The 26,634-nt window shown below is 34.0% G+C and overlaps 1 protein-coding gene across 6 annotated transcripts in view; it reads left to right on the top strand.

Annotated features, from left to right (window-relative positions):
* LOC143244818 (transmembrane protein 8B-like) overlaps nucleotides 1–24,795 on the top strand; it is an 83,220-nt gene extending 58,425 nt beyond the window's left edge. For all 6 annotated transcript variants that reach the window (XM_076490178.1, XM_076490177.1, XM_076490174.1 and 3 more), the window contains 5 exons: nucleotides 6,161–6,315; nucleotides 9,075–9,253; nucleotides 9,528–9,788; nucleotides 10,514–10,724; nucleotides 14,743–24,795. In XM_076490178.1, the coding sequence (XP_076346293.1) occupies nucleotides 6,161–6,315; nucleotides 9,075–9,253; nucleotides 9,528–9,788; nucleotides 10,514–10,724; nucleotides 14,743–14,828 (892 nt within the window). In that variant the 3' untranslated portion in view covers nucleotides 14,829–24,795. The remainder of the gene's footprint in view (nucleotides 1–6,160; nucleotides 6,316–9,074; nucleotides 9,254–9,527; nucleotides 9,789–10,513; nucleotides 10,725–14,742) is intronic.
* Nucleotides 24,796–26,634: the final 1,839 nt, after the last annotated feature.

Here is a 26,634-nt window from a genome sequence, read left to right as displayed (position 1 = left end):
CATTCTGTACCTAAACCTTGACATGTTTCTTATGGTATCCTAGTCCATGATGGTCTCCAGCCTGACAGCATACATGGAAGGCTCCGAAACGGACTAAGGATACATTTTTCAGGTATTCTACTCTTTGTAACCACATAAATTTTCATCAGTCTCACAGCCATGCTTAGCAGGTCAAGCATCAAAGCCAAAAGGAATCTTCGGTTTAGCTTACAACTACAATCTTTTCTATCACCAGTTCCAAAGTTATATAGAACAAAGCTCGAAAGGTCAATGGAATACACTTCTCATTCCCGTTCCACCCTGCTCTCCAGTAACCAAGAAGCTGCTGAAGTACAGACCATCACCAATACTCTCAGTAAGAGCTTTTTTCGTGCGTCTAGCACATCCGTTTCTTCTTCCACCTTATTAGCCATCAAGTCTCGAGCAAAGTTATTGCCTCTTTCCTTTCAGGTCGATTGGATTTATGACTATAAACGCCTTTTTGCACTGGTGGAATCTAAATTTGCTCTCCATCAGACTGGCAGTGTATCAGTTGGACCTGATGCTGTGCCATTTCTCTCTTGCTGTTTTTTTGGTTGTCTTTAACTGGATCTGGCATGATAATGTTTTTCCTGATGCTCAGTGCTAGGTTATTGTCCTACCTTTCTCTAAGTCTAGGTAGGATCCCAATATTCCTTCTAATTATCTTATTATTCTTTGACTAGTTGTCTCTGTTAGATCTTCTAGAGGATGATTAATACTCATCTCGTTTCTTTCTTCGAATCGTACAACCTCCTTTCGCAGGTAGATTCCGTCAAGAGTACTTTTCTGTAGACCACTTGCTTCAAGTTGAGACCACAGTCAGTGAATCCTTCCTCAAGCAGGAACATTTTTTTCTGTTTTCTTTTATTTTGAGAAGGCTTATGATCTACATGAATGTGTGACATCTTGCAGGACCTCTATTCATATGGGTTGCATGGGCATGTATCTGTTTTTATTCAGAACCTTTTAGCCGACAGACAATTCCAAGTTCATACAAGTTTGACACTTTCCCATTTTTCATACAGGAACTTGCAGTCCCTCAGGACTATATCTCGAGTGTCGTACTTTTCTGTATCAATGTTATCACTGCACAACGTTCTCCTACTGTTGTAAACAAATACTATGTCGATGACTTCCACAATTTGTGTAGTTAATCAGACATGAGGTTTATTGAGCAGTAGCTTCAGGTTGACCTCGATCACTTGTTGAAGTGGATTACAGCAGACTATTTCACTTTTCCCTTCACTTTTCAAAGCCATTTCATGCACTTGTATCACTAACATGGCTTACATTCTGATCCGAAGCTCCGTCTTGGTTATGTTGTTCTTTCTGTGGTCCCTGAGACAAAGTTCTTGGGCTTATCTTTCAGCACAAACTTACTTTCATTCTTCACATAAAGCAGCTGAACGTCCACCATGTCCTTTCTTTCACCTCTTGGTAAGTGGATCGAGATTTTATGGTCAAGATCTCTCATCTCCTCATCCGATCAAAACTGGACTATGGGTCTCTGGTCTATGGACCTCAGACTTTAAGATGCTTGACTCCATTCACTATCTGAGGCTATGGCTTTACGTGGGGGCCTTCCACACTTTTCCAGTCCATAGTTTGTACACTGAGTCCAACAAATCTTCTCTTAACCTCTGCCATATGCTATTTCTCTACAGTATGCCACCGAGTTTCAATCCTTATCACAGCATCCCACCTGGAATTTTGCCTTTCTTTATCAGTGGACTATGCTCTTTCATAATAGATTGTCTGTCATTCCTGCCTTTGACTTTCATACCCAGGCACAGTTGGCTGAACTGGGTCTGGCATTAGAAAACGTTGCTGTCCCCATTGACCATCCCCTTCCCTCATAGCTTATAGCCATCCACAGCTATGACCTTTTATTGAGTCATCTGAGGAAAGCAGGTAATTCTGATTGGAAGTACCATCTTTTCTTTGCCGAACATCTTTCAAACCATACTTCTGTGGATAGTTTATATGGATGGTTCAAAATGAGGTGACTCTGTTTCCTGTCATGGTTTGTTGTGACCCGGTGGTTGCTCATAGGATCCCCTATACGACTTCTGTGTTCACTGACGAGTAATCTACTATATCTCTTACCCTAGACCATTTAGCACCAGTTGTCCTATTCACATCTAGCTTCTTAGCTCACTACCTGTTCTGGTATTGCTTTCTGAGAGTTCTCACCCTGTTCTTGTCGATATAGAACAATGACTAGTCCATTTTTCTTCATCTTCCGTTAATATCGAGTTTTTGTGGATACTTTGCCACGTCGGTATTCGTGGGAACAAACTCGCTGACACCATTACTAACTATGTGTGCTGTCACAGTCGTGTTTGTTTACCAGTTTTTGGCACAGATAGACCTGTTGCTTTGTGTCATAAAACAAGAACCAACCAACTATTTGAATGTCGTCTGAGTTTAATTTTCACGCTTTAAGAAAAGTAATAATGCACAAAAAATATTTAATATTGAATGTTGTTTAATATCACCAAAGTAGTTTCTAATAACAAAATATGTTTAATGCCAAAGGTGAAAATCACTTCCATTTAAGTACCAAACATATTAAAGGGTGTTTCACATGACGCATAAGGTGATTATAAAGAAAACTTCATAATTAAAAGAAACTACTTATCCTAAGTTGTTATGTACTTTATTTTAATTAAAGGGCTAATACCCATACCAGCTGTCTTTAGAATACATTTCTACTTCAAGTGCGTTTCTCGTCATCACGAATTATCGTCACCAAATACGTTTGCCCTTTAAACCGTAGAGCATTATTATTTACGGTCAATCCCACTTTTCGTTGATAAAGAATAAAAAGTAATCCTAGAGTTAACGATTAGTGGACTTCCCTTTAGTCTCTCACTTTTAATTTAAGGACGACTAGCACAGATAACCATCGAGTATCTTTGTGCGAAATTCAGAAAACGAACATATTTATTCAAATCACCAATTTCACATTCTGGAAAGAAAAATAGAAATGCTAGTCTGCAAGAAGAGTGATTTAGCTACACAGTATAATTTTACTTTGAAATACCCTGTACCATATACATACTTATCTGAATAAAACTTAAATTACTCAATGTGCCTATGGTGAAATTTTATTAACCTAAGACTAGTTTTTTTTTGGAATTTCGCACAAAGCTACTCGAGGGCTATCTGTGCTAGCCGTCCCTAATTTAGTAGTGTAAAACTAGAGGGAAGGCAGCTAGTCATCACCACCCACCGCCAACTCTTGGGCTACTATTTTCCCAACGAATAGTGGGATTGACCGTCACATTATAACGCCCCCACGGCTGGGAGGGCGAGCATGTTTAGCGCGACGCTAAATCTGCGACGATTACGAGTCGCGCGCCTTACGCGCTTGGCCATGCCGGGCCACCCAAAAACTATGTTGTTTTTAAGGTGTTATCGTTTCAAATAGGGTGATGTTTTTAAACTTCTCATGTATGTGTACTTCTGCTTAGAACTGTTGACTTATGTCACTGATTCCATATAGAGATAATGTTTTGTTAAATACACATTTCTTTTAAAAATACAGTAATGAAAATATACCATCAATAAATTTATTTCCTTATGTTTCGTAAGATGACGGTCTGTTTATTCAAAAAAATTTGCTTTATTATGCTATAATAAAGCTTTAAAATATCATTGTGTGGTTTCACACTTATCTAATCTGCGAGACCCGCCCGTCATGTGTTAGGAAAACATAAAGAGCATTTATATACTTCAAAAATTTCAAAAATATACATGGCTCATTATCACTGTTTGTTTTTGCACTAATGGTGCTCCAATTTCCAATAGACTTGAATTATTTTGGTTTTTTCCATAAACTGAAATTTTACATTTTTCCAGTTTTGTTTCTTTAGAGAAATTTATTTGTTTGTTTGTGTTTAAGAGTAAAGCTATTGAATGGACTAGCTGTGCTGTATCCAACGAAGGTACCGAACCGCATTGTAATACCTTAAACATGCCGCTGTCTTATAGGAAAGCTGTTATATATGTAAAAAGACAAAACAAAATTCAGCATCATGTATTGCAATTTGTCTCATAAGGACAATATTTTGTATTCTTTTTCCCGAGAATGTTAGTTCTCAGTGCTTTGCCATTATTAAGAAATAATCAAAAATTGTTTATTTAAAAAGAAGAATAGAGATCGTCAAAAAATACAAAAACGAGTTGAATCAAAATACAAATATTATATTTTCAAGTCTACAACTAGGGACTCGTAATAAGTAAACCAACTGGGCTGGAAATAATGTGTCCTTTATTTGCTCAATATGAAAATCCCTGTTTTAATTTCATTAAAACTGATAAGTACTATAGGCGTGGAGTCAAAATAGGAGTTAAATAGTCCCAGTTATAGGTTTGGAAATATAATATTTGCATTTTGAATAAACTTGTATCTGTACTCTATTTACTATCCTTATTCCACTCTTTAAATTAATAATTTTTAATTATATTACTTCTTAAGTGTGTTTCTTGTCCATTTATTCAGAATAGAGTTTAAGCTACATATGAGTATATGCATTCACCTGAAAATTATATGTTTTCAACAGTTTACTGCTGCATTGACCTTTTTTCTACCCAACCATTATTTACTGAGTCAGGTGGTTTTGTGCTTGCGATTTCATGTAAATAGGAGTTTATCAATCGTGGAGTACAAAGAAAGCTGCTCACAACAACACCGCTTATATTATATATTTATAGCTACGTAAATCGACTTTAAATGAAAACTGACTTTTTAAATAGGTCACAGACATTCGCAGCTCTTCATTTAGTATATCTGTCTAGGGTTGGGTGCAAAATACCACGCCGATTCTCTTGTAGGCTTGTGAAAAATAGATAATAATGAAATAAATATTAAAATACGCTTCACAATTTCAGTAAAGTACGAAAATCAGTAGAATAAGACGCCCCTCATAAAAATAGAAATATTTGCTGTGGTAATCGACTACTGTTAGAAAACACTGAAACAGACGAAGAAACACGTAGAAACAAAGTACAATAAAACTTCGGATTTTTCCCAATGGTGGAAAATAAATGGCTTTGAGAAATTCTTTATGGCGAAAAAAACAAAGGAGCTTGAAATAATTTTAAACCTAACCTACGACATACTTAATACTGCATTCATTACCAGTGTCAAGGTTTCAGTAAAATATTCACAACCGTTTTTTTGTAGTTGATGGTAAAAATTATAATAAATAATGAGGCTGGAGACAATGTTATAAATATACACATTGTTTACTCTAATAAAACCAAGCATTTTCAACCAATATGATATATCTTAAGTAGCTTCTATATTGTTGTGATGCTTGAATGGCTTCAAAAAGCTTATGTTGGTAGTGAAGAAGAACGTAGAAAATATTAAATAGTGGAAATCAACCTAAAAAGTTCCCTACAATTTTTCAAGAGTTTGTTTATTAGTTATCTTTAGATTTTGGCACAGTATATACAAGCATTTTGTTAGGCTTTGGTGCTTGAATGGCTTCGAAGAGAAACTTGGCCAGTAGTAATAAAAACTAAAATCTCTCCTTATCTTTCAAGAACCAATATAGAAATATTCATATAACCATTGAAGGGGTTTTTAGTTGGTTTGAATAAAATATTCATAGCCGTTTTTCTGTAGTCTTGTGAAACAATAATAATAATATGAGGAACGAATTGATGAATTTTTAATGTTATCTTACAATCGAAAAAATCAGCATTTTGTGCTGTATTTAATATTTTACCAGCGTTAACCATTGAGATAACATGAAAGTTGTTTCAAGAAAACGTCTACTTTGTCAGACGGTTATTGCCTGTATGTTCAATTAGCATTTTTGTGAAATTCCTCTGGGATCCCTATTATGAATAATAATAATAATACTTTAATATTTGGCATGTTACAAGTTTTGTTAACCAAATTTTCAAAGTTAAGTAGGAAAAAAAATTAAGGTTTGAAGGTGTCATTGTTCTTTCGATTCTAAAAATGTTTTCGACCGAAGGATCCCATTTGTAGATATGAAGTTAAAACACCAGATCCCTTCCAATTAGTTAGTTTTTGTCTTCAAAATGAACTACTACCTGGATCCAACAGAGAATAAGGGTCTTGTAATTACAGTATTTTTTCTTTTCTTTTTTACATTAGTGAAGTAGTGGATGTCAGGTGTCATTCTAACAAGGCGTATATCACAATGAACATCAGATCATCATCATGTATTCAAGATGGCTGTGGAGATCACGGAAAGTGTCACAGGTACTTCAGTGGAGGGTTTATCTTCAGTACTTGTGTGTGTTCTTTGGGTAAGTAAATTATTTGGAATATTTTCTGTATCATAAATATTCAAATAATGCCATTATTTGTCTATTGTTTGTTTGTCATGTTTTATGGAGTCGCGACACTTCATAGCAGGTATAACTGAGTTACTAACAATACATTTCAACAATACATGGACAGCACATATTTCACTTATTTTAAAATAATATGTCAAAACAAATCAAACTTATATACAGATGTTCTTTACACACTTAATCATTAACATTGTATGTCAAGCTTTAAACAATTATCTTTTATGTCAAAAGTTCACACAGGCTGTTTCAGTTACTTTAGAACCAAATGAACAAGACGAATTAATTTCAGTTTTAACATGTCCTTTGGCTTGCTGGTTATACACCCTCCATGCATTTCCATGTACAATTGTGCCAGCTTAACGATTTCTTCTAAGTCTGTGGTGTTTAAGAATAGTAATATGTTAGTGGAGTACACAATCATGAACTGTTCCCGTATTAGTAGATCTGCCAGTTCCTCAAAACTGTTATCTTCATTTGACTGTGTCAGTCTACGAATTGAAGTACAGTTTCTTCAGTGTCATGTTTTACTTTTCTGGACTTCTGATGAAAACCATTCCTCGGTAATTTCATAGCTTTTCAGCAAGGTCACTTCTAACTTAACATAGTCAATGGTATATTCTGACGTCATTCCAACATACACCTGTAGGTCTTTTCCAGTTCTATCTTTCATGCCTCTCCAGGAAAACATCGATATCGTCTTTCTGTCATCATATTTGGGCATCTGAGGCTGGCCTTAGATCATTCCTCTTTCTTTTAGGTTGGATTGGTAACACTATGTAACACAATTCTTACTTTTTCTTGTTCCTGGACAGAAAGTGTTATTTCCCAATTGCTTATGCATAAAGTAAATGGAAAAGACCTATTTTTCTCTTTGAACTTTGTTTTTGTGACCTGGGAGCGTATAACGAAAACATGATGGGAAACTGTTTCCATTTTCTCCTCTCTCTCTCTCTCCTTTTCTTCTTCCATTTGTGCTATTATCCTTTCTCAATTTATAGCTTTTACTTTCTCTCATTTTCAACTTTATCTTTCAGTGCCCTTCTCTCTATTTCCAGTCTCACCTCTCTTTCCTTTTATTCTCTGTCTGATATATTCTCTTTCTAGTTCTTATTGTTGTTTAACAAACTATCATAGATTGCTATCTTTGAGTCCAAATCGCTCGTTGCTCTCTATCAATTTATCAAAATCAGTAGACACGGTTATATAGCGTGACCGTAATCTCATACTCTTACACTACAGTTACTCGTATACAGGCCAACTTCTGCTGTCATTCTTGTCTTCTTTTACCACACTATAATCCTGGCTGACATGCTACTGTTTGGTTTTATAGAGTTTCTTGTTCTTTACAGTAAGTGTCTGTTGCTGTTATGCTATAAATTTTAACAATAAATGAGCAGAACACAATACACTTGTTTTAAACTAGTATATTCAAACAAGTCAAACGGGTATACAAATGTTGGTTACAAAATGAATCTCCAAGTCATATCCCAAGTCATATCTTCTCTACTTTGTTATTACAATACAATATACAATTATTACACTTTAAAAGCTACCACTATACTCTTTTCACGCCTAAACTTACGAACACAGTCTACATCAATTTGACTGTATCTTTCACTAACTTTGCCTTGCTTTCACTTTCACTAACTTACTTACTTTTATAAATTACCACTAAAACTGTTGGTCCAAAGCTTTTTTTTTCTTTTTGTAAAAGTCCACATATGCGGGTTTAAATACTTTAGAATGCGCTGTGACAAGAAAAGTTATTCTCCTCTGTCTGTCTTATTACAACATAAGTTGTTAAACTCACATTAGAAATTGCCCATTAGAGCTATACTTCTTACACAGTCTAACTTTACTTTCATTTTAAATACCTTCTTATATGCACCAAACTGATCGCCTGACTGAGGCCTAAAACCTTTTACAAACCACGAGATATTATGATATGGCAATACTCACTTAAAGCAATGAGAAAATATGAAAAAAAGTTCGAGCAATGTGAAGTCAATTCATAGCAGCTGGACAACACGACAAACGGTTACTTAGGCAAACCTGCAAAAGATTATCGTTTCTAAAAACACTAAAGTTAACACTTTATACGTATCTAAATAAAAACACTCGTATTAAATTTCAATGAAATTGTTTTGTATGTTTCACGTTGTTCAACTATCAGTTCACGTGTTATTTCTCTAACTTTTCCTTAATTAACCACATAAACCTTTACGGAATGACAATAAATCTATTAAAGTATTTATATATATTCTTCTTACTGGCATGTTTTACTTAATGTGAACTCTATGTGTTTTATGACTATTTCAACATATTCTTTTAATCCATTCGTCTGTGTATCAGCCTGGTAGTGTGTCAGTCACTCTAACAAAACATTATACTGTATTGTTAACTTACATTTCTCACAGATTATTTCCTTCCTGGTTCTTGCAGTGAAGTTTTTCAGTATTTATGTTGAATCCTCTTCTGATCCAGCAAAAAAACAAACAAACTTATTATGTTCCAAACTTTGGATCACTACTAGAACTAAGACAGGAATGGTCTAGTTGAAATTCTATCTTCTCAGCTACTCCAATGCCTTATAACCTTGTTATACATTGTTCTGTACTGTGTCATTAAGAAAAAAAGCTTCTAATTAAATAATCACTACTTGAGCTTTTAAAGTGCTTTGTTTGTGACTGAATGGGTCGGTTTTTCTTCAGGTTGGCGAGGCTGGGGGTGCACAGATGATGCCCACGCTATTCCTGACTTTCAGTTGCTGCTAGGTGTATTACTTCTCACGCTGAGTAACATTTTCTTCATTCCAGCCATTGTTCTCTCAGTTTATCGTCACTATTATACAGAAGCACTAATTTATTTTGTGACGATGTTCTTCTCCACTGTGAGTATTTTAAAAGACTGTGTCAGTACATGAAAAGAAATACAAAACTTGTATTTATCAAACCACTGGAACCACTAAATTACAGGATTTACAAATAACTTTATCATATTCTTCTATTAAATCATGCCTTTTATGTACTAAAACAAGTGTCTACATTTTTTTTAATGTTGGACTGAAACACTAAGAATAACTTGCCTCTAGCTATGTTTGTTATCTTCTGAGAAAAGATTTATGATAAAAAGATGCTTTTTTGCCGATTTTTCTATTTTTACAGTTTTACCACGCCTGTGACGCTGAGATGTATAGTTTTTGTATCATGAGACTAAGTGTACTTCAGTTTTGTGATTTCTACTCTGCCATATTGGCCTTCTGGGTGACCCTGATAGTAATGGCCAACCTGCCAGTGACGCTTCAAAGCTTAACACACATGGCCGGAGCTGTTGGGATCACCCTGGGAGTAGAATACGACAGAACTGGCTTGTGGGTTTTCCTAGTTCCCTCTGGCGTAGGACTTATCATTCTAACCATATCATGGGTAAGGGCTTGCTTCAAATATTTTAATTCAAAATTTACTCGAATTCTCTTTTGGCAAAGTTAATTTGAACTTCATAATATAATTTGAATGCCACTACATCTTTCTCTCTCTCTCTCTCTCTCTCTATATATATATATATATTAAATATCAGAGCGTAAATAGCAATAAAGAAACCATATTCACCACCCCATATTAACACCTTTCTAGATATCAGGTGTCTGCCAGTAATTTTAAGTAAAACTTTCTTTAGAATAAATTTCCTCTCACATAGTTGAATACAACCAATTTCGAGGAACATTACCTACGTAGCATCGGAAATCGTGGATGACAGAAGATGAAATTACTGGTTATTTCATAAATTATTTAAACTTAAGAAATATCCACCAGTGGGACAATTGTAAGTTCACAAATCTACATCGCTGAAATATGGGACTCGATTCTCCGCGGTGGACAGAACAAATAGTCCAATGTGTATTTGCTGTGAAACAAACAGAACTGATCAAACATTTATAAATACAACGTTTGTTTACCGTTATGTTTTTGGGTATTTGTGTGAGAAAAATAAGTATACGTTATATAGCCTTATATAGCCTTTCAATGTCACTTCTAGGTGACATAATTAATAATCTGACTCGGAATATTTAAATTGTATTCCATAAAGTATAGTTACTTTGAAGGTTTTTTCAGTTCATTTTAGAAACTGATATCTGTTTTATATTTTACAGGTTACTCGCTGTCGTTATCAGCGAGCCTGCTACCCTAGGAAAAGAACATGGCTGCTTTGTTTATTACCAGGAGTAATCATTGCTGTTGTAGGTTTAGTCATTTTTGCCTTTCTTCAAACTGACGAAAACTACAAGTACGTCCACAGCGGCTGGCACGCAGCGATGGCACTGTCAGTCTTGTTCCTTCTTCCAGAACGGCAAGAACCTAAAGGTAGGGACAGACGCCTGAGTACATCTAATTATCACGTGGAAAAGCTTAATGATTTCAGTACCACATTTCTCTATGATAGTTACCAGTCTCTTCTGCCTTTATCGTCATCAAATGAATAAACCAATAGCTGTATCTTTAAAAGCTTTATATCGAATTAGAATAAAATGGTCGTAACATTATAGTGACACCAAAATAAAGCTTAAATATTTTTTGTTCCATTCTCTAAAAACATTCTACACAAAAAAGGAACTGCGTGTGTTATTTCTAAGAGCAAGTGTTACATTTGCTCTTTTTTTAAGAGAATATCTTTTTCCCTTTTCTTTTTGGTTTTAATTTTTCAGTATTTTATATTAATTTTAGTTGTTTTCATAATCTGCAAACTAAAGATTTGATTTCTTGAATAGTTTAATAAACAATTAATGACCTTACTCTTTGTTATTTACAAGTAATTGTTTATGCGTGAATGTGGAAATAAGTAATATAAAAACTGCTTTTTATCACAAACTATTCAATTAAACTAATTTAGCAATTTATAACTATTCTCCAAATTGAAATTTATTTGATTGTATTAATAGTTAATGACAAAGTATCACAGTGGGCTATTTGTGCTATGCTCAATATAGGTATCGAAATATGGTTTTTAGCGATGTAATTTTACAGACTTACCGTTGAGCCATTGAGAGATGAAATATATTTGTTATTGTAATAAATAACTCACCTAATAAAGATTTCATTCTAGGTTTTAATACTAAAAGAGAGTTTTAGGCTTCAAAAAATTAGAACAGAAAGTTGACTCCTTATGATATATTTATTACTTTATTGTTAACTGTATTGTCAAAATAAGAATTAATGCTATTAACAGTTAGTATTGGACTTTGCTTATTTTTATGATGTCCAGATCTTTTCTCGGGTAAATAATATCTTTAAAAGCTATGGTGAACAGAGCGCAGATAGCCTTTTGTGTTAGTTTGCACTAAAATAAATAAAACATGTGAAACAACCATATAAAAATTCAGAATAAAATGTTTTTGGCATTCATGTAAGTATTTATTCTTAACAGTTCATGAAAATAATAAGTAATGAATATTAATTTAAAATCATGCATGAGTGTTTAATATAATTCAAAGCTAACCTTCAGTACCCTGCCGAGTTCTTAATAAACTATAAAGTCATCGTTTTAGTCGTCAGGTGTTTCATTCATTTAAGATTTGCATCTTGTGCAAAAAGTAAATGTAAATCGAGTTAATGAAATTTTGATGTATGACAATTTTTTCCTCTTAACTTGGAAAGTGATAAATAGTTCATTTCCTTCCATCTATATTCAATTATCTTATTAACCACTTTTTCTGTGCTCGTCTAAGGTTTAACTAAACAAAAAATCATTCTTATATTCGATTGATTAGTTTCATTATTTTTACCACAGTGTATCGAATAATTTCCAATAGTTTTCAGGAAAAAAATATGGTTTTATAATTTTAGTTCATACTACTACAGTATGTTGTGTTTGTATTAAAGTCATTAATAAAAATAATTAACTGAAATATTTCTGGGAAGTCAAATCATATTGTTGCCATCTTGAATATCTTCTTAATTTTACTGTTTTATTCTTTGGAGGGGAGGTTTCTTGTGGATATTTATAAAAGTAGAAAGTTAACATGTAGTTAAATATTGCTTGAGCGTACGAATAGTCAATATATTATTCATTTATACACATTTTTTTAAAAAAGCTCATGTAAGTAGGTAATTATACTGCTCTTATATAAATATAGTTTCCCTTTGGTACATGGCCAGGTGGCTAAAGCACTTGACTTGTAATCCGAAAATCACAAGTTCGAATCCACGTCACAACAAACATGCTCACCCTTTCAGCCGTGGGGAGTTATAATATGACGGTCAATCCATTATTCGTTAGTAAAAGAGTAGCCCAAGAGTTGGCGGTGGGTAGTGATAACTAGTTGCCTTCCCTCTAATTTTACACTGTTAAATTAGGGACGGCTAGTGCGGATAGTCCTCGAGTAGCTTTGCGCGAAAATTCCAAACAAACCAATAAAATTTTGGTGTTTCTCCTGTAATTCATCCTTCTATTGCTCTTTGAAAGTATCTTGAAATCTACTTTTGACTTTGTCCTAACACTTTCGCACAGTACTGTGTGAGAATACGAAAGTTATGAAATGGATTCAATGGTAAGAATAGTTTTATTATTTATAAATGAAATGTGAGCATGTTATCTTATGGTTATCTTCATAAATACGCACACACGCACACACACACACATATATATATATATATATCTTATTACGTGTGGACGCCTAGAACAGTAATTATTTATCAACAAATTAAAAGTGAGAATTTACAAGGTATTCCACGATAAAGTACAGAGATAAGGAATCGTGCAATAGTGTGCGTTATTAATGTTTTAACATTATGATCTACTTTCATACTGAGTCATTTTCCAATATTAAGCTTCTATGATCACAATAGGCTGATTTTCCACTGAACCACCTTCTGCATTCATCATGGACATACACAGTAGTTTAACTGCATGGTTTGTTTTCACTTTGCTTTATTGCTGTAAAGATTTTAACATAGTTTCATCATATAACTAAATATTTGGTTGATTTATTTATATAACGTGTTAAGTAAAAGATTTTGAATTAAAAAATAACCTCGAAATCAAATATTATTAGTGGTTCATAACATAAAAGTATCGAAAGTATTCTGTATTATTTTTATTTACTACAATACTAACGCAGATTATGTACATTCATGTAGTAAGTATGCTGATGAACAGATATGAAGCCAGACATCTGCAGAGCTGTCCAAACCTAGTGCCTCACAAAACTATGTTAAAACAATGTTTTAGACAAGATTGTTATATATAATTAGTGTAATGTGAGTAAATAAACATTTGAATTTTCCATTTTCGTTAAAGACTACGCATAACGCATGAAGTTGTGAAAGACTATGAAATTTCCAGTGCTGAGACATTTCTGGAATATCATGGATAATATCTCGCATATTATTGGTTCAAAATTTTAGTTTAAAAGACATAGAACTTGGAAAATGTAAAAAATAAATAAAACATAACGTAATATGTCAAGAAGTGGTTGTAACAAATAGTTATATACAAAAGTTTAAGTACCCGTTCTTTGTCCAGGTTATGAACGTAATATGTGTGAGAGTGAATGCTATGATAACTAACACAAAAGTCTTAACTTTTACATAATTATTATCTTACCAAAAGTACAAACTTTAAGAGCTCGATATGTATAAACTTAAAACATTGCATACACCATGCAGTGGTCAGGGTGGCTTTATAGAAAAAGGTTGCGGACAAACTAGTGGCGGTAATGACGCTATCTGTTACTCACTTTCAACTTTCAGTTCTTAATGTCCTTCTGCAGTGTTTCATGCGATTAATTAACTGCCGAAAATTGGCTGTAAAAGTGTTCAACGAGCTGAATTTGAAAGGTCACAGGTTAAAGTAGAAAGTGGGCATACTGTATGGGCATATGTTGTTATGAAGATTGCTTTTCATAACAACCATGTGGTGGCTGTTGGAGTAGACACTTCAACTGAATTTATGTGGTATTGCAATAATGGCAGGCATTGTTTTCATTGCATTCTTCCATATCTCTTTTAGATATGTAAGACGTTTGTGTGCCTTCCCTCATATACATTTTATGAATGTTGTTTTATAAAAATATTAATAGTTTTTTATCTTTTTCGGTGTAAAGATGTGGTGCCATCTATGAATGTAGTTAATGTTGCCTTACGTCAAGATAGTAAATGTTCAATAGCAGCAGTAATGGGATAGAAGCGTTCTAAACCCCCAGTAACATGCTCCTTGTTCCAAAGTATCATCCCTCAAATTTTGTTTGAGTTCAGCCCAGCTATGCAGGAATAGTTAGATAACGGACAGACAGACACAGATTTTTTTGTTTTATATATTCAAAAAGAGAGAAAATGAAAACCTGATCATCTGAAATATGTTAAAATTTCTTTCTTTCGTTCCTAGACTCTCACGAAGAAGGTCTTCACATGAGTTGGAAGCAGCACGGTTCATTCAAGTTCCTACAAGACAGTGAGACAGACATGCTGTGAGGAAGACCAGAAAAGTTCGGTTTGCACCATATTTCGAATCTTGTACATTATAGTTTCTAATATACATAAAGTAAAAGAACTTTATATTCTACAGTATGTTCGAGTGTGAAAGGAGTAAACTTTATTTTCACTTAATTTGTAAATTAACACGAACAGTCTTTTTATTAGGTTGTGAGTCAGTTACCAAAAATCATCCGTTTTTTTTAGTTCCTGCTTTATGGTCTTCCAGAACCTGCCAGTATTTTGATTTTATATGTCAGTTACTATAAATAACTGTGTTTTAGTTTATGGTTGCAGTACCATAATATGTTGTTACTTTAAATTCTATTTGTTTTAAGTTCACATTATTTTAACATATATATATTTATGGGCCTGGCATGGCCAAGCGCGTAAGGCGTGCGACTCGTAATCCGAGGGTCGCGGGTTCGTGCCCGCGTCGCGCTAAACATGCTCGCCCTCCCAGCCGTGGGGGCATTATAATGTAACGGTCAATCCCACTATTTGTTGGTAAAAGAGTAGCCCAAGAGTTGGCGGTGGGTGGTGATGACTAGCTGCCTTCCCTCTAGTCTTACACTGCTAAATTAGGGACGGCTAGCACAGATAGCCCTCGAGTAGCTTTGTGCGAAATTCTAAAAACAATATATATTTATATTCTCCAAGAACATTAATTTCAAGCTTATTACAGATGCATATTTTCGTCATAATATTTCTATTGTTTCTCTACACATAGTAATCACAAAAAGAAGAATTGATCAATTATATTTTTTATCTGCTTGAATATAATAATGTAACATGAAAACACTTTATTGGGGTATCACCAGAAGGCTTAAGAATGCATATTTTTGATCGCAAATGATCACTAGTTTTGCAATCCACTATGTTTACTTGAGGTTTAACAGAAAAACCAGTAACTCCAGTACAACCATAATTTATTCACGCGTAGTGAACGATCAGCGGCTTCGTTTTTCAATACCTAACATTCTACACCGTATTCACCATCCTGTAAAATCACGTTCTGTCCAGGATAAATGCTTTATATATTCATCTACGCCGAGACAACTAAATACGTTTTAAAATGCTGTGGCTGTTTTTTCACACCTACATATTCCCATCCATTTCGATAGTGTATGGCAAAGTACAAATGCCATTATATGTCAATGCTATATTATATAATAAGGTATAAAATAGTTATTAAAAGAATATATGCATACCTATAATGGAAACGTAAACAAACTTCGATTAAATAGTGAACAGGTAGTAAGCAGTTTATTTTTAAAACTGTCGTATGGATTTCTTTCGACATAACTTGTTGGTTATCTAGTTCTTGTCGTAACATGTGCAGCTCAACGTCTAAGAAAAATACAATGAAAAAATGAATAAATAAATAACTCTCCTAAGCCATCCTGGCTACGGTCATGAACAAGCAAGCAAAAGTGGAACCTCGTATTATTTCAGCTTGAGTAAAACGATTAATGTAAACTAAAAATAAATCCAAATGAATCTAGGATTTTATGAAAGAGGGGAGAGGTGTAAATGAACGGATATCGGAGAGTCTAAGAAGGGCCTTTCTTCAAGAAGGTAAATACTTTTTGGAATGTGAAATATCTTCCAGTCCAATTCCTGATATTTGTCTTATGATTTTTGATGATAACTCCCATCTTAGCAATAAGAAATACGAATGACCAACAATTTATTCTACCATTGAGAAAATATTTCTTCATTTATAAAGCTGCATTTTAGAATTAGGATATGAAGTTAGGCCTGGATTCAAATTATATCAAGAGCTATTCACTGATGGGCTAGAGAGAGTGGTGGAATGTTTGGCAATCATAATCAAAAGAACTTTCTCAAAGACAAGTGATTTCTTTTAAATTGATCACGATATTTTGAAAGAAAAGATCCTGTACGACTACCTTCAACGTTTAAGATATTACAAACGACCCAGAGCTCCTCTCCATACAGGAATACGAGCATAACTGATCCAATAAAACAATTAAATATTATTTTTTTACTACTTACATCTTAATTTTTCTCTCAATTTCTGTTTAGTTTTGTTGTTTCCTTCGATTTTATTGTTTTGCATTAAATTTTTTGTACCCTATCCACTTTGAGCTTGCTTCTGTAAATGTAAGTCGTTAACTTTTGGGGAAAAAACAACAACGACAAAAACTGAAAATGTTATAAAATGGTTTGGGGTAAATTATTGTACACTTAAGTGTCTAATGTTTAAAATGGAGAATATTAATAATATAATTTGTTAAATAAAACTGGTTGTAAACTTGTCTTAGCTCCGTTTATGAATAACTCTCTGTAGCAGTTTTGTATTCTTAAATAAAAGGCGCGAATATCATATCAACATTGGCAAATAATCTTAGTCGTATTCTGTTTGTTTTTATCAAATTATAGATACGCACTTAGATTAAATACACACTCTTGTTAATAGAGGAATTCCTTAAACTTTCTTTCTTAAAAGCATGAAGTGGATGGTTTTGGGTCACTTCTTTCCAATTATCTTCTTAATAAGTCACGTCTATAAGAATTATTTATGATAGCTATTATTAACTTCTTTTTATCCATTTCTGAATTTAAATTGTTCAAGACAAAACATGTGCTGAAGCTTATTCTGAGTATTATTGTTTACCCAAGAGACGATATTACCGTTATAAAACTTAAACTGACATTATCCACCATTAAATTCAATGCTTCATGAGCAGCAACTTGCATAAATAACGTTTCAACTAATATTACGTACGTTGTAACCCACAGGCCTGATGAGCTCTGTTATTGAACGAGAGATTTTACTATCAATGGCGTACAAGACATAAAGTCTACTTGAGATGTTAATATTCACTCCTTTTATTCAAAATCTGAATCATTAAGGCAGTAAAGGATATGGTTACACGTATTATCAGTCTTATTGTGATTTAACATCACATGCATTACAAACCAAAGAGATAGTATTATTGCATTAATTTGTAGGGTTATAAGTAGACTAGGATGTCAAAACTAATTTTTATGTTATCAATCCTCTTCTTTCCCTAATTACTGAGCTGGGTAACTGCTGGTAAACGAAACTGCAGGAGCCGTGCTTACATCTTTGTTAATTAGGATATATCACATGCTTTACATGGATTTTGTGATAATTTGTGGATTATTTGATATTTTATAAGAATTTATTTATTCTCAAAAAGATAAAGAAATGTGTTATCAAAGAATAAACAATCTCTTGTTTACTTTAACGAATCTATCTGTCATTGATTTTTAAGCATCTTGGTTGAGTTCCATGCAATTGCCTTGTCACGTTTATTTCCAGATGAGTTTTAAGTTTCATAGCTAATTTTCAGAATATATATATATATATATATATATATCTTTAAAATACATTTTACTACAAAATATTCTGTAATTTTTAGATATATAGATCTGACAAAGGTTCGATATATGTGAATAACTAATAAAGAATGGCACAGGAATTTGATCCCAATATCCTACAATCAAGAGGCTGGGGTGTTTCCCACTTGTTCTTACTCAGGATGGTAATGTCTCTTAGAAGTATTACCTGCTAGTTTATTTTATCGCTCAGGTTTTAAGTTTTTCAAAGTTATATTTACTTTTTTTATATATATTAGCAGTAACTAAGATTTCTAAACTTTTACCGCATGAATCTGGAAACTATTTTCAATTTTTCGTGTAATCTTGTTTGTTTGTTTAGAATTAAACATAAAACTGTACAATGGGCTATCTGTGCTCTGCCCAACACGGGTATCGAAATCCGGTTTCTAGCAGTGTGAGTATGCAGACAAACCGCTGTGCCACTGGGGGGGTTTCGTGTAGTCATACGTGCCTCTTTACATATTGTTTCGATTTATTTTAACTTTATATAATATGCCCCCAGTGGGACAACAGTTTGTTTGCATACTTACAACGCTAGCAAACGAGTTTTGATAACCGTGGTGGGTAGCGTACAGAGATCCCACTGTGTAGCTTTGTGCTTAACGTAATACAAATAAATAAGTTTAAGTTATTTAAACTTTATCTAAACTTTATATTTCAATAAACATATATTTTCCAATAAATTTAGTTAATCTCTAACTTTTCATAAAATTACATCAATATAAATGCTCTTTAAAACAAAATGCGGTATTTGTCTTCTAAAATAATGTGGGAATGTGAATGACAATTCGTTGAAATGCCACCATTAATCAGTTGGTAGTAATAACGTCACAAACTTACATTAAAAACTTTATCATGTTATCAACATGTTAAAAATAATATTATCTTTATATATTAGTTAATGACTGAAATTTAGTTAATTTAAATCATGAGTTTTAATTATTATTAACAGGAAATAGAAATAATAACATGGTATTAATGAAATGATTTATGACATTCATCTTTGAAGGCAATAAAGTCTCAGAAAGACCATTTGAATAGCTTTACACCACAATGAGGGCCCAGATTATTGCTTTATTATTATTTGAAAGTGCAAAAACTACAGTTTTTTTTTTTTTTAAGATCGTTTAGTTTGTTTTTAGGTGTGAACTCATGCAGATACATTAAGAATGAATATACAGGCTACACTGTTTCGATTTCTTTTAACTTCATCCAATATGCCCCTAGTGGCACAACAGTGTGTCTCTACACTTACAACGCTGGAAAACGAGTTTCGATAATCGTGGTGGACAGCGCACAGAGAGACCTAATTGGTTTTATCTAATAGCCTGAGGTAATCTAATGTTTACTGACTGTGAATTTGAAGATTCAGTTTTTGTGTTCCATAATAAAACATGCTTCTGAAGTCATAGGTCTAATTCCACTATTTAATTAGAGTAGCTCAAGCAATGGCAGAGGGTGCTGCTTTCTATCAGTTCAAAATTACGAACGTTTTGTATAGATAGCTTTTGTGTATCTTTGTGCTCATTTTTGAAACACGTAAACAAGTTTATCTTTACTATATTCCAGTGTTCACCGCTTTCTAATTTATAGTCCATTCTTAATCCTTTAGATAAGACTTGTATTTTAGAACACTTATAAATCAAGGAACTCTTTATATGTGTATATGTAAAAACCAATAAATGAGATATCATAGGTTGCTTAAAAAATCTTGTTTTATCCATTCCAAAAAGCAAAAGCAAAATAGTATTTAACCCCAGGTATTACTTTTAAATCTCACTCCATCTGAATCTCGATTTAGACCTTCAAAAGTTATCGGTTTTTCTGTTATTGGTACAAAGGAGGTTTATACACTGCCAATAAAATTGTGCCACACTTTATATAGCAGCTTTTCTCGCAAGCTTGTCACCTTCCTTATTTATCTTCGCCCTGTGTGGCCAGGAACATAAATCTAGAGAAAGCTTTTACTGTAAAGTTGCTTCTTTGCTTTCTGTCATCCATCAGAATTTTGAATTGTAATCTTGAATTGTCTGTCAAAATTTAGCCTCAGATATTTCAGTATTTAATACAGAGGGATGGTAGTTCCTACAAAGGATGGAGAAGTGTGTACTCATCAGTATGTCTGTTGTTGAGTGGCATAACATAGATGTGGTTTTTAATGAATTGGTGAAAATTTTGGGCTGTTTCACTATTTTCTTCCTCTAAGGAATGGTTGCATTTAGCTTTCGATTTCAGTTTTGCTAGAGCATCTGTTATACTCCAAAATGTCGCCAGTGAGGGTGTGCTATAACCATGGTGTAACTGTTTAAAACGACTGATAAAAATCTTGATCTTTGAAATAAACTAGTATTTATGATTCTCCAGTGTGGGGCCTACTTGAGTAAATCATGATGTATCTTCTAGTGGTTATTGCAGCTAAGACACATCTTATACATTTTCATTGATGAATATTTTGACTATTTTTTCAGCATGAATTAGTAGTTAAAGTCTAATGTAGGCTTCTTACTGTCAATGTATTATTATTAGCCTCGCAACATTCTCATATCATTATGCTAAATTGATCAAAGTTTCTCTTCCATTGTAATAACCACATAATAATGAAGGTGACAGTGATTCAATATGACAAAAAGCAAGTGTTTTAGCTACAGCATTTTCTGACATGCTATATATGATGTTTTGACGATAATGCTGGTCTTTAAGACAAGAATGATACTTTATAGAATCGGTTAAGGATTTTGTAAAGGCATCAGCTCATATTTCATTAGTGGTGCATGTTACCTAGTTATATTGATACTCCACTCTTTCTTCAATAGAATAGCTTTATAAAAGTAAAACTTTTCAACCATCCGAACTTGTATCTCCATGTATAGATATACTTTTCAAAAAAAGAAACGCAAAAGGCAAAATATGAGACAAATTGTTAACAAGTTTATTCCGGGTAGTTCTGTATGACACGTGTGAAACTTTGCACATTCACTGCTGAACATCCAAAGTCTGCAAAGGCGAAGTCCATGCTCACTAGGTGAAGTTTAACGTCACTCAACGTCAATAACGAGTATGCCCCCCGTGAGCATCAATAACTGCTTGACATCTCCTGCCCATGGAAGCGATGAGATGACGAATCACATCTTGTGGAATGGCTGTCCACTCAGCCTGCAAAGCTACTGCAAGCGGAGATAGAGTCTGCGGTTGAGGTTGTCGCCGTCGCAGACGTCGGTCCAACTCGTCCCAAAGATGTTCGATGAGGTTCAAATCTGGTGATCTGGAGGGCCAGGGAAGAACGTTGATGTTGTGGTGTCTCAAGAAGATAGTGGTGAGTCGGGCTGTGTGAGGACGGGCGTTGTCATGTTGAAAAACGTCGTTGACGATCACCATGATGGGTTGCACATGGGGCCTAAGAATCTCGTCGACGATTGCGTACGGTCTGATCGGAAATCCCACGCAGCCCTGGTATTGTTGAGGCAGTAGACGGAAGTGATGGTCCTATCCCGAAGGTGACGTAACCGGATGTTGCGATCTTGTGCGGGCGTGGTCACACGAGGTCTGCCAGATCGTGGACGGTCACGAGTTGATCCATATTGTTGGTGACGATTCCATAGCCTTGTGATGGTGCTTGGGTGGACATTCACAGCTCTGGCAACATCTGATCGAGATTCGCCTGCTTACATCGACAAATGGCGTTCTTGCGTTGTGCTTCAGTCAGTTTTGGCGTAACTGTATTGCGTGTCGGTGGCTTAACACTGAGCTATGGAAACCGAGAACCCGTCACTTTTATAGGGATCTTGCACATGTTGCACTTGCATAACATGCAGATCTCTCAAACAAATTTATTGGACACGAATGCGTTTTGGCGAAAAATCCGATGTTTTTCTCCATTTTCAAAGTGCACAACTTTTATTGTCATTTTGGTCTGACAATCAGTGCCTTAACACGTGTAACATCACATACTCTGAGCTTGTAACGTTATTACGTATATTTCTCTTTAAAATAACAAAAATATCCCTTTTGCGTTTCTTTTTTTGAAAAGTATATATTTATGGCTCTATCTATCTTGTCCAAGATAAGGAAGGCTTTAAAATAAGAACTACTACAGCTGGAACCTCTCTTGCAGGCACACTGGTTAAAGTATATTTACAAAATGCTTTATCTTCTTCTTATATATGTTTATGGTTTCCGTGCCAGCTATAAACTTGTGAAAGCACCAGAGGCCCGGCGTGGCCAAGCGTGTTCAGGCGTTGGAGTCGTAATCCGAGGGTCCCGGGTTCGAATCCCGGTCGCGCCAAACATGCTCGCCCTTTCAGCCGTGGGGAATTATAATGTGACGGTAAATCCCACTATTCGTTGGTAAAAGAGTAGCCCAAGAGTTGGCGGTGGGTGATGATGATTAGCTGCCTTCCCTCTAGTCTTACACTGCTAAATTAGGAACGGCTAGCATAGATAGCCCTCGAGTATCTTTGTGCGAAATTCAAAAACAAACAAACAAACAAACAAAGCACCAGAATAAAATGCTTTTATAATTGGCTTTGCCACCCAGCTTATAAAATTTCGTATATTGAGAAGAACTACTTATATATATATATATATATATATATACATTAATATAGCAGAACCACACTTTTTGTCGTCTATCTCATGTTTGAGATCATCTGTCCCAAAGACTGAATAAATAAATACCTAACATCGGTATCATTGAGCTTAGGTGTTCTGCCTCTTCCTTTCTTATTTTCAAATCATCTGTCTCGGTTTAACGATCTAGAATGTATTTGAAAGTGTTTGAAGAGCATTTCAAGTGTGCAACAGTTTCTCTGAGAGTTTAACGAACATCACTTAGAGCGTGTATATGAACTCTCTGCCATACTGACAATTCTCTACGCTTTGTGGACCGTTAGATGACAGCAAAAATAATATATAGCGTTAGACATTGTTTTCCTTTCGTGGAATTCTTTTAAATTGATTTCGTACTAGCATATACCAGTTTCATATTAAAGCATAAAACTTATCACATGTCCTTGGTACAAGTACATGGGAATTCTAAAGAATGATAAGTATTCTCACCTTTGCTCATTCAACTAACACAAATATCAGTAAAGTATTATCATAGGGCTGAAAATTTTCATTCTGTAATGGCATGGAAGAGGTATCCCCATAAAATGGAAAGTTGACAAAATATGTTCTTCTCCTGACACTTTTGTGCAGTACTGTATGTGACATCTAATAATGTATCCAACATTGTTAATACTTTCTATTTGGATGGATTTGAACTGCAAACTCTATCTAATGTGGAAGTTGGTAATAGTTTATCTACAGATAATTACTTAAAAATATGATTTTTTGGGTGAATGTAAATCAGCAGACATGTTATCCGAATTCATTCCTGAACATAACCCCTGATCTTCCCACATGCTACAGCTTATGGCCAGGGATGGCATGAAAGATGCTGAATCACTACTTAAAATAATTTCCATCAGCCATCATGTCTTAAATTCTAGAATCAACACAAATGGCTAATAAACATAATGAAAAGGCCAGAGTTTAGTAGATAATACTAACACGATGGAACTCAGAAATTAAAGTTATTAAGTTTTTTATTGAAGATTCCCCAGGAAAAGTTGGGCAATCTAAATGCTAATACATCGAAACTTACTTATGATCAAATTGTGCTTGCAGATTGAATGACAATATTTACACCTTTTGAAGAGTCAACAGATATCATTCATGGTCATCACATTGTTACTTCCAGTTATGTAGTTCCATAGACTGTTGACTGAGATTAATAGAATGCAGTCAAGATATAAGTTCATTTTTGTTTCTGCACTGAAGAAATCTATTTTTGTCCTGCTTACTCAGTTTGAGCAATGAAGCGTGTTCTACTTGGCGGCAGCATTGGATCCCAGATATAAACTTGGCCAATGTTTCACCAGACATATGGTCTCTAAATCTATTCAAATACTCCTGCAGTAGGAACTCAAGAATTCTTTCTCAAAAAATAATTCTACGACCATGGAACCAAAAGAGTAAATTCCACCTCTCAAAATAAGTAGGATTTTTCAGTTTCTTTATTACCTCCAAGAAACCACCCACCTCATCTTCAGAGGATACAGAGATCAACACCTGCCTCGATGTTCCTTGTATTCCTAAAGAAAGAATTCTTCTAGTTTATTAGAAGATCGATGAAAAGCTATCTTAGTGTTCCAGCATCCTTTGTTTAGGATAAGAGGCAAAACCTTCAAATGTGATCGCTGCCGTCTCACTGATAAGACATTTGAGCAACTGATACCCATAAATAACAATGGGGAGTTATAATATTTACAAGTTTCCTTTAAAATATATTTTGTCTTGAAAATTTTCTATTGCATTTTGAAAAATAAAAGTATTTAAATATATTTTTCAAATTTTGTTCCACTTTCTATGATGTTTCTTTTATAAAATAAAAACATTGAAATTTTATCGTCTGCTGTTTTATATTACATTATTACCTGGCAGAGTATTCATAAATAAATTCCTATGTATTTGTATTCGATTACTTAGATTTTTTCTTGTATTCATGTCTGCATTAATAAAAATATGAAGTATTCGTATTTGTATATGATCTTCATCCCTGGTTATTAGTCAAATAGAGTAAATCATCATAAACCAAATATAAGAGACAACACAAATGAATATTTAAGTTACTAAAACATAAACATAGTTTTATGTTTATCTATATGTGCTTGAAAACTCATATACACTGAAGGCGTTAATAAAATTGATTTCACTAAAGAAGATACGTAACTCTTAAAAGATAAACAACAGATTACTGCTGATATTTATTGTAAACATTATAAGTGAAAAACTTTTTCTTCAGTAAAGGTAGTATGTGGAATAATAGCTTTCTCTTTACATGATGTAATGATCTTTAAATAGGTCCTTTAAAGTTTAATAAAGTTTTTCACTAACTTCAAGAAGAATTCTTATTCGAAATACATTATGTCTATTCTATGTAACTCCAATGATCTAGTGAAGAATTGGAGACTATTCAAATGTTCAGTCAAGTGACTGCGTAAGTAAGACACATTTCCATAGTAAAATAAACAGGACACTCGCCAAAATGATTTATATGAGATCATGGTAACAGAATTGTAAATTTAGAAAGCATTCACCACAATGTTTATTTTTACATTAATTTTACACACACGCACACATATATATGTGTATGATCTAGAACAAAGGAACTATGCAAGACGTAGTACCGAAGGTTAAAACTCTGTGAGAAAACTTTGACCTTTGTTCGTTAGTCTTATGAACAAACAAAACCTGTAAAATACCTATGATAACAATAGATAAAGTTTATTCCAGATTACACGTTACAACAAAAATAAGCAAAAATAAGAACGGATTTTTTATGTCGTAGAAGAAGACAATCAGTTAAAGCAAATTTATCTATTCTTGATATTATGTAATGACACAGAAAGCTAAATATTTATTCATGAAAAACTAAATATTTGATAGTACATTAGAAAATAATTATCTGTTTCTAGGTTATTACCTTCTGTTTTCGATCTGGAACCCGCATATTTGTCGTTTGATACTTCCATTGTTCACAAACATAATTCCCCAGTGTTTTAGTTTTTACATATTAAACGAGAATAAAACTGTTACAAGATTTATAAAAATTAGTAAAGTTTACTCAGAGAAAATAAAATAAACCTGTGTTTGACAGCAGCCTCCGGGTCTCATGCCGAGACCGTCAGTGTGTGAGAGCAAAGTTCTATAAAATATAAACAAACATTGCTATACTTGATGTTTACCTTGTATTGTATACATAGTCACAGAAAACATATTTAGAATCTACAATAAACGTACAACGACTTTTTTGAGATATGGGAACATTTGAGCAAACAGGATTGATAATATTTCTTTACTGATATTTTACTAAAGGTATCTGGAATGCACACACGTTGTAATGCATACTGCTATCGAAGAGGCATTTCTTCTCTTTGTTGTATGTATACATCCTTGTGCAAATTAATTGAAACAAGACGGAAAATTACGATTTTTTTCAATGTTTTGCGTTTTATTTCTAAGAATCCAAAAATTACTCACAAATTAATATATGATATGACCGCTTTTATTTTTCAGAAGATCATTAATCCGCTTTGGCATCGAGTCCATGAGTTGACTGCAATCTTTACTAATTTTTGGGTCGCGGTACCACACCTCAGTTATGGCCTCAATTAGCTTATCTTTTGTAGTACAATCTTTTCCCCGAAGTCTTTCTTTACAAATCGCCCAAAGATTTTCAATAGGATTTAAGTCCGGAGAGTTTCCAGGCCAGTCCAGCACCTTTATTCGCGTTATAGTCATAAAATCTTCACAAGTTTCGATGTGTGGCACGGAGCCAGATCTTGCTGAAAAAATGCCAGATCCATCTGGA

Source organism: Tachypleus tridentatus, chromosome 2, assembly GCF_004210375.1.
Source record: "Tachypleus tridentatus isolate NWPU-2018 chromosome 2, ASM421037v1, whole genome shotgun sequence".
NCBI lineage: Eukaryota > Metazoa > Arthropoda > Merostomata > Xiphosura > Limulidae > Tachypleus > Tachypleus tridentatus.
Note: the sequence above shows the minus strand (reverse complement) of the source record. Positions and strands in the feature narration are given on the sequence as shown.